Here is a 14,606-nt window from a genome sequence, read left to right as displayed (position 1 = left end):
GTTTATGCACTTTCCCTTTCTATGGAGATACCTCCCTTTCCATGGAGGCGCAGATTGCAGCTATAACAAAGGCAGCATTTTTCCATCTCCGCCAAGCTAAGCAGTTGGCTCCTTACCTCTCTCGCCCTGACCTAGCCACTGTGATCCACGCGACGGTCACCTCCAGACTGGATTATTGTAACTCGCTCTACGTGGGGCTGCCCTTGAGACTGACCCAGAAACTCCAGCGGGTGCAGAATGCTGCAGCGAGACTCCTTACGAGGTCTTCGCTGCAAGATCACATTCACCCGGTGCTATACCAGCTGCACTGGCTCCCGGTGGAGTACAGGATCAGGTTTAAGGTGCTGGTTTTAACTTTTAAAGCCCTATACGGCCTAGGACCCTCATACCTACGGGACCGCCTCTCCTGGTATGCCCCACAGAGAAACTTACGGTCTTCAAATAAAAACATCTTGAAGGTCCCAGGCCACAGAGAAGTTAGGCTGGCCTCAACTAGAGCCAGGGCTTTTTCAGCCGTGGCTCCGATCTGGTGGAACACTCTGTCACAAGAGACCAGGGCCCTGCGGGACTTGACATCTTTCCGCAGGGCCTGCAAGACAGAGCTGTTCCACCAGGCCTTTGGCCAGGGCACAGCCTGACTCCCTCCCTCAGCAATCTTCGCGGAGCTCTGGCCCAATGGTTGCCAGTGGCTTGAATTAATTAATTTTATAATGAATGATTTTAGAATGTTGTTTATGCTGGACTTTTGTACTGTTTTATTGTTGTTAGCCACCCTGAGCCCGGCTTCGGCTGGGGAGGGCGGGATATAAATAATTTTTTATTATTATTATTATTATTAAAAGAAGCACACCTCAAAATGCCTTCGGTGTAGACTGGGAAATCTAGAAGAAATAAATATGGCAGCTGCGACTCTTAAAGCTCTTCGGGGCTCCAATGTTTACCAATTCAATACACTCAGAAGCCACAATCCAACAGTAACTGTAGATGGGTGGTGATGTTTAGGGTGCATACAGACCATACATTTAAAGAGTGTGACTTCCCCCAAATGAATCCTTGTAACTGCAGTGTGTTAATGGTGCTGGAAATTTTAGCTCTGTGAGGTGTAAGCTATAGTTTCCTGGGATTATTTTTTGGAGAGGGATGCCATGCACTTTAAATGCATGGTGTACACACAGCCCTATGTGCACACACATACACTGAGTTAATGTTTTAAAAATAGCACTTAGCAGTGGGAGCTGTCTTTTTCCAGGACAAAAACCAGTCACTGGGCCCCACAATCCAGGGGGAGAGGGGCTGCCATCAAAGCCCATCTGAAAATTGGATGCGCACCAGTACAAACAACAGTGATGCTAATAATTACATTGTCCGTACTTAAAAGACCTACACTGGCTGCTAATTTGTGTCTGGCATAATTCAGAGCGCTAGTCTGAATCTTCAAAGCTCTAAGTGGTTTGGGACAAGGTATCTGAAAGCCCATCTGCTCTCACATCAGCCTGTCTGACGTTTAAGTTGTTCTTCAGAGGACCTGCTCTGACTGGCTCTCTCTTTTGAGGTAGTAATGGTGGAAACAAGGAACAGAGCATTTTGGGTTGTGGCACCTCACCTTTGGCATGCCCTCTCCATGTTTTTTCACCCCTGCCTTTTTAGACTAGAGGCTGCCATTTTAGATTACCCCAAATGCCTCACTCTCAAAGGTTTGTTTATTTTTTAAAGAGGGAGGGCTAGCGATGGCTGCTACAAAAAAAAAAAAAAGATGTTTCCATGCTTTTGTGGCTGCTACCATTCTCTCAATGGGGTACACTGGGAGATGTAAAATGGCAGTTTCAAGAACTCCAGAAGATTCCAGAACACTGCCACACCTAAATTTGCAAAGTCTCCTGAAATGCAAAAGGAGGGAAAGCAGTTTTGCCTCCAAACCCCTCTCCCCAAATCTGAGCTGAGCTTTCAGCACCCGCTCCTAAAGTAACCAAACTTCACAATGTCATCCTGTAGTGGTTAAGAGCGGTGGACTCGTTATCTGGTGAACTGGGTTCGTGTCCCCGCTCCTCCACATGCAGCTGCTGGGTGACCTTGGGTTAGTCACACTTCTTTGAAGTCTCTCAGCCCTACTCACCTCACAGAGTGTTTGTTGTGGGGGAGGAAGGGGAAGGAGATGGTTAGCCGCTTTGAGACTCCTTAGCGTAGTGATAAAGCGGGATATCAAATCCAAACTCTTAGGACAGACAGGACTTCTGGCTGAGGCCACAACTCCTGTGCATACTTTCCTTGGGACTTCAACCTCTGATTGAGCATACAGAGGGATGTGTCGCGAGGCTCTTCAAAAGCACACACCTTTCATTGCGTCGCCTCTCTCTTTTATCTAGCATGAAATGTCTTCAGCTCTTTGAAGCCTTTCGATGTAACACTTAATCTTCGTCTAATCTCTGCCAGTCCTCTTTTGCACTCTTTCAAGAATTTGAATCTCTTGTATTTAAAGCTCAGTGCCCAGCGCTGTACACAAGACTCGCCTTACAAAGGTTTTACATGAAAGAAACCATTATCTCTCCATTTGTAACTAATCCTCCTCCTCCTTAGTCGTAAGACCTTGTTAGGTGGGTTTCTGGCAGACACCATGGGCTGAACATTCTCCACTGAGCTATTGTCTCTTTGTCAGCTTCTCACAACAAATATGTACTATATACACAGGTGGCAAGAACTATTATTATTATTAGCAGTCAACATTCATGTTAATTTTTTTTGCCCATATATGCTTTATTGCTCCCTACATTTTTAAAAGCAATTAAATTTAACAGCTGTAGTTGATGGCAGTTGTATGCAAACACCCCAAGTTGTTAAGGGCCTTCTAAATTAATGCAAGAACCTTGTACCTGGCCTGGGGACCTAATGCAAGCTTTTGAACATCTGAGTTAAGTGCTGTTGTTTCCAATCAGAGTACAGTGGTACCTCGGGTTACAGATGCTTCAGGTTACAGACACTTCAGGTTACAGACACTTCAGGTTACACACTCTGCTAACCCAGAAATAGTACCTCGGGTTAAGAACTTTGCTTCAGGATGAGAACAGAAATCGCCCAGCGGCAGCACGGCAGGCCCCATTAGCTAAAGTGGTACCTCAGGTTAAGAACAGTTTCAGGTTAAGAATGGACCTCCAGAACGAATTAAGTTCTTAACCTGAGGTACCACTGTAGCTCTCTCTTCTGCAAGCTGAGGTCCAACACACAGATTGTATACAGATTAGCAACAGCAACAGCAGCAGCAGGAGGAGCAAGAGGACAGGACCAGCCATTGTGCTTACCTATTTCCTGAGCATCTTGGTTACTTTGCCTGGCTCTCATCTGAAGCTGAAATTTATGCTGCGAAGAGCAAAGCTGCAGCAAGTACTGGCAGGTCTTGCTGGTGTCAGTTTGGAAGGCATGTTTTATACCATCAGATGTGTTCTGCAGAGTTATCTTCCTCTTCTGTAGCAGGAAAAACAGGTAAAAGGCAGACACATATATATGATACTTTCCAGCTCTGGGGCAATGCAAATCATTATTCAAGAACAGAACTTGCAATAAGCAAACAATTGACTGGACTGCTGTAGCGACACTACATTACTACAAAACCTGAGGTGCAGAAAATGCAATTATAGCTCAGCTAGGTATTATGCAAGGGTTATACTGCATGTGAAAGTATTCAAAGTGCAGAACAAGCAAGATCAAGATCATGGTGTGGAGGTTTAGCGCTCCTCCAGAGGTCCTTTTTATTGTGCATTCATGATGGTTTGTGCTCATTATTGTATCAGGGAAGTTATATGCAATTCCACTTTCAGTATCATTTCCGCCTGGAAAAGGTTTCAGCGTGGACACACTGCTTTTTCCCCCAGCTGGTGACTGCTGAATTCCTTTCCTATTTCCTACCACTAATGTTCTGGGTTTTGTTCCACTCTCGTTGCGCCACAGGGAATGTGGGCCCCACCAGATGGCAATAATGAGGCAACCCTTGGTAAGTATCTCAGAACAACGAATAAAGCGGAATGGTGTGTGGACGGGCCCAGTATAAATCCACAATTTTTGTGTTGATGACATGTTGCAGAAAGTACCTGTTGTGTAAAACACCAGTTTGGAGGGATTCTTAGTCCTTTCCTCCAATCCTCTTTTTCCAAATCTGCTATTTGCTGCAGAAGCGAAGCTTATACTGATGCTAATAACAGGTTCCCCCCCCGGGGGGGGGGGACTGGAGTGTACAGGGAAAAGGCTACTCTCCCCTTCGTGTGACACATTCCTGCTCCTACCCACCCATCTCTGAGGCTAATCTCCAAATGATTACACAAACATAAGATCACATGTAATTTGGCCCCACAGGTATTGTCTTTCAGTATTCACCACTTGGTGCTCGGAATGAGGAACGGAAGAACTAAAAGGTAACACTAAATTGAGCATCTTTTCATCCCCATGGCTTGAAATAAATGGGATTTGAAAGTGCTGTAATATTAGTTGGATTCTGCTCTTTACACTAGAGAGTCAGAGTCAACCCACAGATTCAGGGCAATAAGCACACACCATGTGACACAAGCCTCCCAAGACTCCGCCACCTCAGAATACAGAGGGGGGGGGCCCTGTATGTCTGAGAGCTCCTGTTAAAAGAAAAAGGGAAAAGCTTCCCTGCATATAGAATGGTAGCTTAACGGGGAGAGAAAGGTCAGTCTAAATGCCTATCATGAAGAATTTTGGCAGTGGCGGAAAGGAAGCAATTATGCATGCAAACCCCCCCCCCCCATTTGCATTCTGAAGTGGTACAGTCTCAGAAGGACTGTACCGTAAGGTTCCTCCTACTCCATTATCGGTCTTCAGTGGATGAGATGCCTCCAACAGCACAGTGACGGATCAGCTAGCAAATACCCTCAACTTCTCTAGCATGATACGGCCTGGCTTGCTGCTCATCTAGCTTTTATTACTAAACTATTTGCCACACACTATGGAGCACATGGTATCTTCCTCTTGTTCCCTTCTGGCATGCTGTCATGTGGACACTGTAGATACCGTATTGGCCTGAATGTAAGCCATACTTTTCCTCCAAATTCTGACAGCGAAAAGTTAAAAGTGCGGCTTATATTTGAGACCTTCCCTTTCCCTCCCAACAGCTCTGGGGAGGGCTGGGAGCAGCAGGGGGGCTGCGCGCCATTGCCCCACACTCCCGGGCTGTTCTCTTGGGGGGGGAGCAAGGCCGCTTTGCCAGTGGCCCCCCCCAGAGCAGCCCAGGGGCATGTGGCAGCAGTGCGCAGCCGGCTTGCCACTCCCAAGCCTCCCTTGAGCTGCCAGAAAGAGGGGGAAGGCCGCCAGCAAAGCAGTGCAACCCGCCCCCCGGAAGCAGCCCAGGTATTGTATTTATTTCTTTTCCCTCCTTCAATTTTAAAGGTGCAGCTTATTTGTGGGTGCGTCTTATATTCACGACAATACGGTAACTGGAGTTTTGTGGGTGTGTGAGCAGGCATGGAGTTGTCCAGTCTGTGATTGTACTGGTGGTGGTGGTGGTGGTGGGAAGAGGAAATGTTACCAACGTACGCTGAAGGATATTTTTTTTGTTTCTCTCCACGGGAAGCGGAGGACAGGTGTGCGGGCTCCATTGTGGACCTCAAAAATGAGAACTCCTTTGGGGCAAACTCCCAGCAAAATCCCAGTCTGAGATTTTTTCTCTGGCAACACACGGTGGAAATGAACGCCGTATTCTGTCAGCCTTTGGCAAATCTACACAACGAGAAAGGAGGCACAGAAAGAGAGAAATGTTTGTGAGAAAAGTTAATTTGAGGACATTGACGAGTGTAAAAATGATATTGTAGAGTTCAAAAGAAGAAAATGTGGCCTTACAATCAGATTCACCCTGTTTTCATTACTTATTTCACATAAAAACAAAAGTGAACATACAACACTGTACAGTGGTACCTCAGGTTACATACGCTTCAGGTTACAGACTCCGCTAACCCAGAAATAGTACCTCGGGTTAAAAAGTTTGCTCCAGGATGAGAACAGAAATCGTGCGGCAGCAGTGGGAGGCCCCATTAGCTAAAGTGGTGCTTCAGGTTAAGAACAGTTTCAGGTTAAGTACGGACCTCTGGAACGAATTAAGTACTTAACCTGAGGTACCACTGTACATTAATTATGTTCAATAACAAAACTGTATGTATGTGTGTGTGACTTTAGTTCTACACCAATGAATGCATATTGAATCTGCAACAAATCACTTTAAATAGATCAATAAACACATATTTTAAACACATCTTATTTCTTGGCTGTTACTCTGAAAAGTAATTGCTATGGCTACCTGTGGCCAGCTGCAATCTATGTGTAAGACGTCACCAAAAATCAGAAAGGATTTTCCAAAACATATGATGTGGCTTTCCTATACTTCAGGAGTGTTTAACCTTTTCCAGCCTGAGGGCCAGATTGTCTCATGGGCAATCTTCCAGGGGCCACATGCCAGTTGTGGGCAGGACCAGAGGCAAAAGTGGGCGGAGCAACAGTTGTGACCCTTACCCTTGTACAGCAGGCTGCGTTTCTGCTAAACAAAAGCCAGAGGTTTATATGCGCACCTCTTTCCATCCAGGTGCAAAAGGCACTGGCACCACTCAGGGACACATGTTCCAGTCACTCAAAAGCAAATTAAGGAAGGCGAAGAACAGGACAAGTATAGGGTGTGCTATGTGCTCAGTAGGTCGGCGGTTCGAATCCCTGCAACGGGGTGAGCTCCCATTGCTCAGTCCCTGCTCCTGCCCACCTAGCAGTTCGAAAGCATTTCAAAGTACAAGTAGATAAATAGGTACCACTCCGGCGGGAAGGTAAATGGCGTTTCTGTCCACTGCTCTGGTTCGCCAGAAGCGGCTTAGTCATGCTGGCCATATGACTTAGAAGCTGTACGCCAGCTCCCTCGGCCAATAAAGCGAGATGAGCGCCGCAACCCCAGAGTCAGTCACGACTGGACCTAATGGTCAGGGGTCCCTTTACCTATGGGGAGTATTCTAAGGGCCAGACAGAAAGAGCTGGGGGCCACACTGAGCTCTCAGAGCCTGAGGCTCCCCAACCTCATTACATACTCTTCTTTTCACCACTTGGGTTTCATCTGCTTGGAAACCTCTAACGAAAACAAGTATGGTGGGCTCCACGCTTGACTTCCCATACTAACCTTCAGAAATTCAAGTTCTGCCTCTTTTTCAGAAGCACCTGCGTAGTTGCTATGCAGTTTTGGCAATTCTTCTTTCACATTAGACAGGTCCAGATTTTCCAGCACTCTAGCTGGTAAATAGTGTTCCGTTCTGAAATAGGATAGGCCATGCACCTACAGAAAAAGAGGGAAAGAAAGAAAAAGCATAAGGGCAAGGTATGGATCCACAGGCACGACCCAACCTGGCTGCAGGCTGGATGATGTGCTACCCTGGTAACGCCAGAATAGCAGAGGTGTGGATGATGAGGAACGCTGTGACACACCTCCCTAGTTGCTAGCAGCGATCCTATTCATAAAAACATTGACCGAGAAGCACAGAATCCAGCTGGGAAGAATGTGGCAAATGTAACCCCCTTGACCCTCATGCACACCTTGACCCTCAGAAGACCCAAGACCAGGTGCAGGGAAACGTTGGCCTTCCAAAGGCTGTTGAACTACAACTCCCATCAGCCCCAGCAAGCATGGGAGTTGTAGAGTTCGGCAACCCCTGGAGAGATAAGGGTTCCTTGCCCTTGGCTCAAGACCTATGTGAAGATGACATATTGAAGTTACCTTTAAACCAGGCTTCCTCAAACGTGGCCCTCCAGATGTTTTGAGACTACAGTACCCATCATCCCTGACCACTGGTCCACCTCGCTAGGGATCATGGGAGTTGTAGGCCAAAAACACCTGGAGGGCTGAGGTTGAGGAAGCCTGGTTTAAACTGAAAGACAAGATATGCCACTGCAAAGTGAGAGAACTGCTAGTGGGCCACAAGAAATAAGAATGCCAAATAACTGGATGCTCCTAAATAGAAGAGATTGACCACTGTACTTCCTCTAGCAGCAGAATCGTCCAACCCAGCTGTGCCTGAGCACAAGAGGTGATGGACTTGTTCGATCCTGGTTTGGAGATACAGCATAATCGACCACCCTCAAATGGCATGTTGTGTTTCCACACGTACACCTGCTCTGGGCTTGCCTCCCAACCATCCTGTCAGCGACATCTGATTTGCAAAATGGTAGTCCTAGTAGTTGGATCTGGCCTCAAGTTTGTCCTCCTGTGACATCAACAGTGCCTTTAGCACTGAATTAAAGACCCAAAAGAATTGGATCATTTTGACTTACAAGGCCTTGAATGGAGAAGACACTGGGCCCCAATTTGCATGCAAACCTTAAAGATCATTGCTTCCAAAACAACAGGGATTTTATCTCCCGGTTGGTGGGTCGCTTTCGCAGAATGGAAGATGGCAGCAGGATCTCCAAGGATGTGATCTATGGGGAGCTGGCTTCCTACTGGCGGACCAACTCTGCCTCACAAGGATGTCTGTTAATGTGACATGAAGGCTGGCAACATCAAACCCGCCATGTGGGAGTCCCTTGCAGACGACCATAGTGCCCGGAGACAGAAAGTCATTAATAATAATAACAATTTATTATTTATACCCCGCCCATCTGGCTGGCTTTCCCTAGCCACTCTGGGCAGCTTTCAACAGAATATTAAAATTCAATAATCTATTAAACATTAAAAGCTTCCCTAAACAGGGCTGCCTTTAGATGTCTTCTAAAAGTCTGGTAGTTGTTTTTTACTTTGGCATCTGGTGGGAGGGCAGTCCACAGGGCGGGTGCCACTACCGAGAAGGCCCTCTGCCTGGTACCCTGTAACCTGGCTTCTCGCAGCGAGGGAACCACCAGAAGGCCCTCAGTGCTGGACCTCAGTGTCCGGGCAGAATGATGGGGGTGGAGATGCTCCTTCAGGTATACTGGACCGAGGCCGTTTAGGGCTTTAAATGTCAGCACCAACACTTTGAATTGTGCTCAGAAAGTCAGGTTGCGTATCTACAGCAGTGACCAGAGGAGGAATGACCGCTGGAAGGAGTGCGGAGAGAAAAAAATGCCATGATGTCTCTGCATCAGCAAAACCGGATGCCTTCATCTGCCCCAGCCGCAACAAAAGAGGTCTCTCCTTTATTGGTCTCTACAGCCACTGTAACTCTCCAACAGTTTGACTTCCACCTGGGTGCAGTCTTCCATTGTCTCCCTAAACAGATGGGATGCCAACCGCGGCAGGTCCCTTCTGTATGCTTGACAGAATGGATGCGGCCAGCAGGCTAGCCACCCTTGCAACCAAACCATGGTTCAGCACAGGTGCTAATGCGGACCAGCTCTACTTTCTAGCTGCTAATCCTCAGTTCTATGGCTAACATACGGTTCATTCCCGAAAGCTTGTTTGCGTTCTTCCCCCTGCACTTCAAAACAGCCCATCAACCGAACGAGTAAAAATCTGCATTTATATAGCTTTCTAGATTCTAAAACAACTGAGATGCATCGATCTACACAGCAGGCTCAAGAGCTGCAAAACAGAACCAGGAGGCTGCTCACAAATGAAAGATGATCCTTACTTCAGCCTGGTAATCTCCATATTCTGCCTGGAGGGCCAACGAGGCCAGCAGCAAGGCTGTCTCCTCATCACAGTGCATCTTCTCCTCCAGGATATCTTTCCTTAACTGCAGGTAATACTGATGGCACGTCAAAGTATGCCTAGTGGAAGAAGAAAAAGGAGAAGGGGCACTTGAGCACAGTCCTTTCTCTAACCCACATTTTAGAACGTAACCTAACGTTACCAGTTTTTTTTCAACGAATCCGGGGACACTTTTCAACTTCCTACTAAATAGATGGATTTTGTCAGGGGACTGATTAGTAAATCCGGGGACTTGTCCCCAGGAAATGGGGATGTCTGGTAACTTTAGCGTAACCAAGTTCATAGAACACAGCCAGAGAGATGTGCATGGAAGATGGTTAAGAGATGAGAGAAGATTCCACCAATATCACACACTGTTAGAATTTATTTGCATACCCCCTTTCAGCCAAAAAAGGGGTCCCAAGATCGCCAAAAGGAAAAGTGTGTATGGAAGAAGAATGGGGTGGGGGTTTTTTGGTTAGATGTCTGTGCTTGAATTTGTTTTACGTGTGGAGATCAGTGTATGCTGATCAACGCACAGTCTTCTCTGTAAGGCTCCATTCTGATGACATCATCATCATCATCATTATTATTATTATTATTATTATTATTATTATTATTATGCCGCCTACCTGGGCGGCTCCCAACAAAAAACAGTAAAAGCACAACACAATATCACACACTAAAAACTTCCCTGAACTGTACAGTAACAATACTGTATTTATTTATAAGAACACTTTTACACTGCCTTTTGGTTCTAAAGAGGACACCTCATCCACCACCGATGATTAAAAATCTCATTGCAGTTCAAACAAGAGTGCATTTCTAAAAACCCAGATCTGCAACAGGCAGTGTTAAAATGCATTGAACATGGATGGGGCTGCTTTTCCAGTTTGAGGGCTCCATTCCTTTCTAGGTAACCTTCTGGGGGCCGCTTGCCAGAAGCAAGAGTGCATGGCACATCAGTGTTAATCTATGCACACAGCCTCTATCTTCCATCCAGGGAAGCGAGAATTCAAGGCTGCCTGACCCTAGCCTGACAAAAGCACTCAAGGAAGGTAATGAAACAGGGCTGGAGAGTGGTGGCTTGGAGAGAAGAGGGTGTGTTGCTTTGGGAGAGTTCCGAGGGCCAGACAGAAGGGTCTCAAGGGCCACATTCAGCCTCAGTACCTAAGGTGCCCCATCCCTGCACTGAACATTTGTTGGAATGAAAGCATCTTAACCACCTGCTTAAGACATATCAGTCGGGTTACCCAACCAGGCTTCCCATCATCAAAAATGTAGGCTGAACTCACACATAATGCTTCCAAACTTCCAAGCCACAACTTGTGAGGACTGGGAACAAATTTTGTGTTCATGCCATCTCTTTGTGAGCTCACTTTACCACTTCCATGTTTGGGCAAAGCACAGCAGCAAATTATGGCTGGTGGCATGGCAGGCATAAGGAACCTCAGGCCTTGGGGGGGGGGCAAGTGTGGCCCTCCAGGCCTCGCTATACGGCCCTCAAAACTCTCCCCAAGCCACACCCCTAGCATTGAATCCTGAGTATTTTTGCGCAGCTGAAATGTGCCCTAGGACTCTGACAACCTCTCTTGCCTATTTTGATGGGAGGATAGAGAGGGGTGTGCAGAAACCAGCCTACTGTAGGAAATTTAAGATCTGAAAACATTCTCAAGATTTAAATCAATGTTATAATTATTATAATTTGTAGCCAAGCCATTGTACATCAAACATTATTGTTTCTAAGGGAAAGGAACAAAATAGAAGTTGTTCTGCCCGTTTTTGCCTCTGGCCCTGCTCACCAGTGGGAGGCTGAAAAGAGTTTCTCCAGCCTTCATGTTTGACCTCCAAGCCAGAATGGCAAATCAAGATGAAATATACTCGGAGTCGAGAGTGGATTTCATGCTCTTTATTCAGCTCATAGTGGTGAGGAGGAATGGAAGTTCCTCCACAATATCTGCTTTATATACATTATTTACACAATGGGCCCCACGTGATTGGCTAATTCCGAGATTCTCCTGTAGGCCAATCAGGTTGTGGATTCACTTCCACCTGGAGCTGGATTGGGTGGCTCCTGCGGACCAATCATACTGTTGCATTGTTCTAGGACCAATCAGACTGCTGCATTTTGGATCCTATTGTTCTAGGACCAGACTGCTGCATTTTGGATCCTATTGTTCTAGGACCAATCAGACTGCTGCATTTTGGATCCTATTAAACACAACACAAGATCTGAAACCGATTTTCAATTCTTGATTTGGAGGGTGGTTTGGATGTAACAGGAAACCATGGTTTGCCTGGGCAAGGGGTGCAAGGTTTTCAGGGAGAGCAGATGCACTTAGAAGCACATTGGATCCCTCAGGAGAATGCATGCATAGCAGTGTGGGTCATACTCACTGTATCAAGCTAATATCATCCACAAAGAACTTAATGCGGAAGAACAAAGTGAAGTTGATTGCGTTCTTGCTCTTTTTCTTTGGTTCTTCTTTCCAGCCTTCAGGAGCTATTTTAGTCAGTTTCAACTCGGGGTCGATGAAGAAAAACTCATTGTCTGTCATAAAAAAAGAGGAAACCCCAAAATAATTAATAAGGAATTATTTTCACTGGCAGTTGTTCCTTTTACAGAACTCGCGTTGGGTTTACTCAATTTCCGATTGGTCATTGAGTAAAATATATAAATGAAGCCTGCATTTTTCAGGCTTTCTTTGGGCTGTGTTCATCTGTGTTCACCCGCAGCCCATTCAGAATTGAACTCTGCCCTCCCGTCTATCAGCTATCATCACTATCAGCTGATTGACAGGTGGGCGTGGTGTGGGGGGAAAGGCTTCAAGAGGCCAAACTGGATCCTCTGGCAGGCTTAGACTGTCTTTTGGGGGTTGGAGGTTCTCCACCCTTGACCTAGATCATCTGGGAAAATTTTTACTTGTGGCATCACACCTTACAGAAATTGTCCCCCCTGAACCTGTTTGTCTTGGTAACATCAGCACATGGCTTGAGCTGTATCAGAAAAAATTGTGCAGGAGGAAATTAGTCCCTGCCTTTGCACTATGGTCTCAATTGAGATCAGTGGCTGTTACTGAAATCTTTTAGAGTAGAGATTTTCATCCTTTTTGAGTCCATGGCTCCCTTAACCAATTCCACTCTTTCTGAGGCACCCCCCTGGGGCTCAGGAGTCCAATTATGTCACCCCTTGCCTGCAGAGCTGGCAGCCTCACCCATTTTCGAACACCCTCCATTGTGGAGTGTTCCCCCAGCCTCCTCTCCCCTCTCCTTGCGAGTCTTCTGGGCAGCAGCAGCTGCTGCTGCCGTCCCTAATCTCTTGAGCTACACAGCCCCCAAAAGAGGTGCCATTCACCTGGAGAGTTTGTAGCCAGGGCTGCTGCAATAAACAGCTGTGCAAGCCTTTGGGAGGCAGAGACATGAGAGGGCATCAGAGGAGGGAGGGAAGGGAAGAGGGACAGAGGCCAGTGTTGTCCATGGCACCCCTGACCATCATTCAAGGTACCCCAGGGTCCCACAGCACACTGGTTGAAAACCACTGTTTTAGGGGGAGGCTAAGATGCTCTTAGGGGACGCGGGTGGTGCTGTGGGTTAAACCACAGAGCCTAGGGCTTGCCGATCAGAAGGTTGGCGGTTCGAATCTCTCGCGACGGGGTGAGCTCCCGTTGCTCGGTCCCTGCTCCTGCCAACCTAGCAGTTCAAAAGCACGTCAAAGTGCAAGTAGATAAATAGGTACCACTCTGGCGGGAAGGTAAACGGCGTTTCCGTGCGCTGCTCTGGTTTGCCAAAAGCAGCTTCGTCATGCTGGCCACATGACCCGGAAGCTGCACGCCGGCTCCCTCAAAAATAAAGCGAGATGAGCGCCACAACCCCAGAGTCGACCGCAACTGGACCTAACGGTCAGGGGTCCCTTTACCTTTAAGATGCATAGCTGTCAATGTTTCCCTTTTTAAAAGGGAAATTTCCTTATTCCGAATAGGATTCCTCGGAAGAAAAGGGAAAAGTTGACAGCTATGTTAAGATGCTCTTACTCATGTACTTTATAATGTGTAGTATGGCTCTGAGATGATACGGAAATTCCATTTGTGATTATTGGTCTGTGGTTGCTCACTCGCACATGCAAGTCACCACTTGCTGCTGCTGTCATCAAGTGATGAGTGCACACACGTGTTACATGCCCTCCCCCTTAGTGAAACAATGCCCTTACCTTTTAAAGTGGCTAAGCCAAACAAATGATGCTCCACTAAGCCAATATGGGCCACTACCATATCAAACACGTCTTTGCATACTGTCTTGGTGTCGCAAGTCAGCTCCAGCCTCTGCCCACTTAAAAGCATAACATTTACTTTTCGGCGATTGTCTTCATTCTTCCCTTTCTTGTTCTGTGTTTCATGAAACAAATTGCAAAGGACTGTTTATTCTTGGGTGCCAAAATAGAGGAGGGCATTTTACGGGAGACTAAGCAATTCAACATGTTTTGGTGAATTGGCTTCTGGTTTAAAGGGTTTCTACACATTAGTTAAATAAATAAACAAATATGCCAATATAGTTAAGTGTTATTTTTGTTTTTAACTTACCAAGATTGACTTTGGCAGGTCCAAGGAGGTGAATGGATCAACAGTAGTTTTCACAAACTCAGGACCAAAGAAATTCTACAAAACACAGAATTTATTATTAGTAAATTGTATTTTTTTTAAATAAAAAAGAGGCATTAACAATGCAAAACTAAAGACTTGGGAGCAGAGATACCAGCAGCTATTTGGAAATATGTGGGGATTGCAAATTTAAGAATAACACTTTATGTATCTGACAAAGCTTTCTGTTTGTTTCCAAGTTGCCACAAATGCTTATGTAGAGAACCGACAGCCTGGCTGAGCTACCTTAACATCCCAGTGGCGTTTCAAGCCAACTACCTTCGAGGAAGCATTTTCACATTGACCTGTCTGCCATGTAAAACCCAGGCAGAGGATTC

At 46.4% G+C, this 14,606-nt stretch overlaps 1 protein-coding gene across 6 annotated transcripts in view; it reads right to left on the bottom strand.

The window, feature by feature from the left end:
* PTPN13 (protein tyrosine phosphatase non-receptor type 13) overlaps positions 1-14,606 on the bottom strand; it is a 172,333-nt gene that overhangs the window by 54,164 nt on the left and 103,563 nt on the right. For all 6 annotated transcript variants that reach the window (XM_082236237.1, XM_082236238.1, XM_082236240.1 and 3 more), the window contains 7 exons: positions 14,212-14,286; positions 13,842-14,016; positions 12,032-12,185; positions 9,576-9,714; positions 7,157-7,309; positions 5,542-5,724; positions 3,294-3,456 (listed from right to left, as the gene is read on the bottom strand). In XM_082236237.1, coding sequence (XP_082092363.1) covers positions 3,294-3,456; positions 5,542-5,724; positions 7,157-7,309; positions 9,576-9,714; positions 12,032-12,185; positions 13,842-14,016; positions 14,212-14,286 — 1,042 coding nt within the window. The remainder of the gene's footprint in view (positions 1-3,293; positions 3,457-5,541; positions 5,725-7,156; positions 7,310-9,575; positions 9,715-12,031; positions 12,186-13,841; positions 14,017-14,211; positions 14,287-14,606) is intronic.

The sequence above is a fragment of the Podarcis vaucheri genome, assembly GCF_965113315.1.
Source record: "Podarcis vaucheri genome assembly, chromosome: 9".
In the NCBI taxonomy this organism is placed as follows: Eukaryota; Metazoa; Chordata; class Lepidosauria; order Squamata; family Lacertidae; genus Podarcis; species Podarcis vaucheri.
Note: the sequence above shows the minus strand (reverse complement) of the source record. Positions and strands in the feature narration are given on the sequence as shown.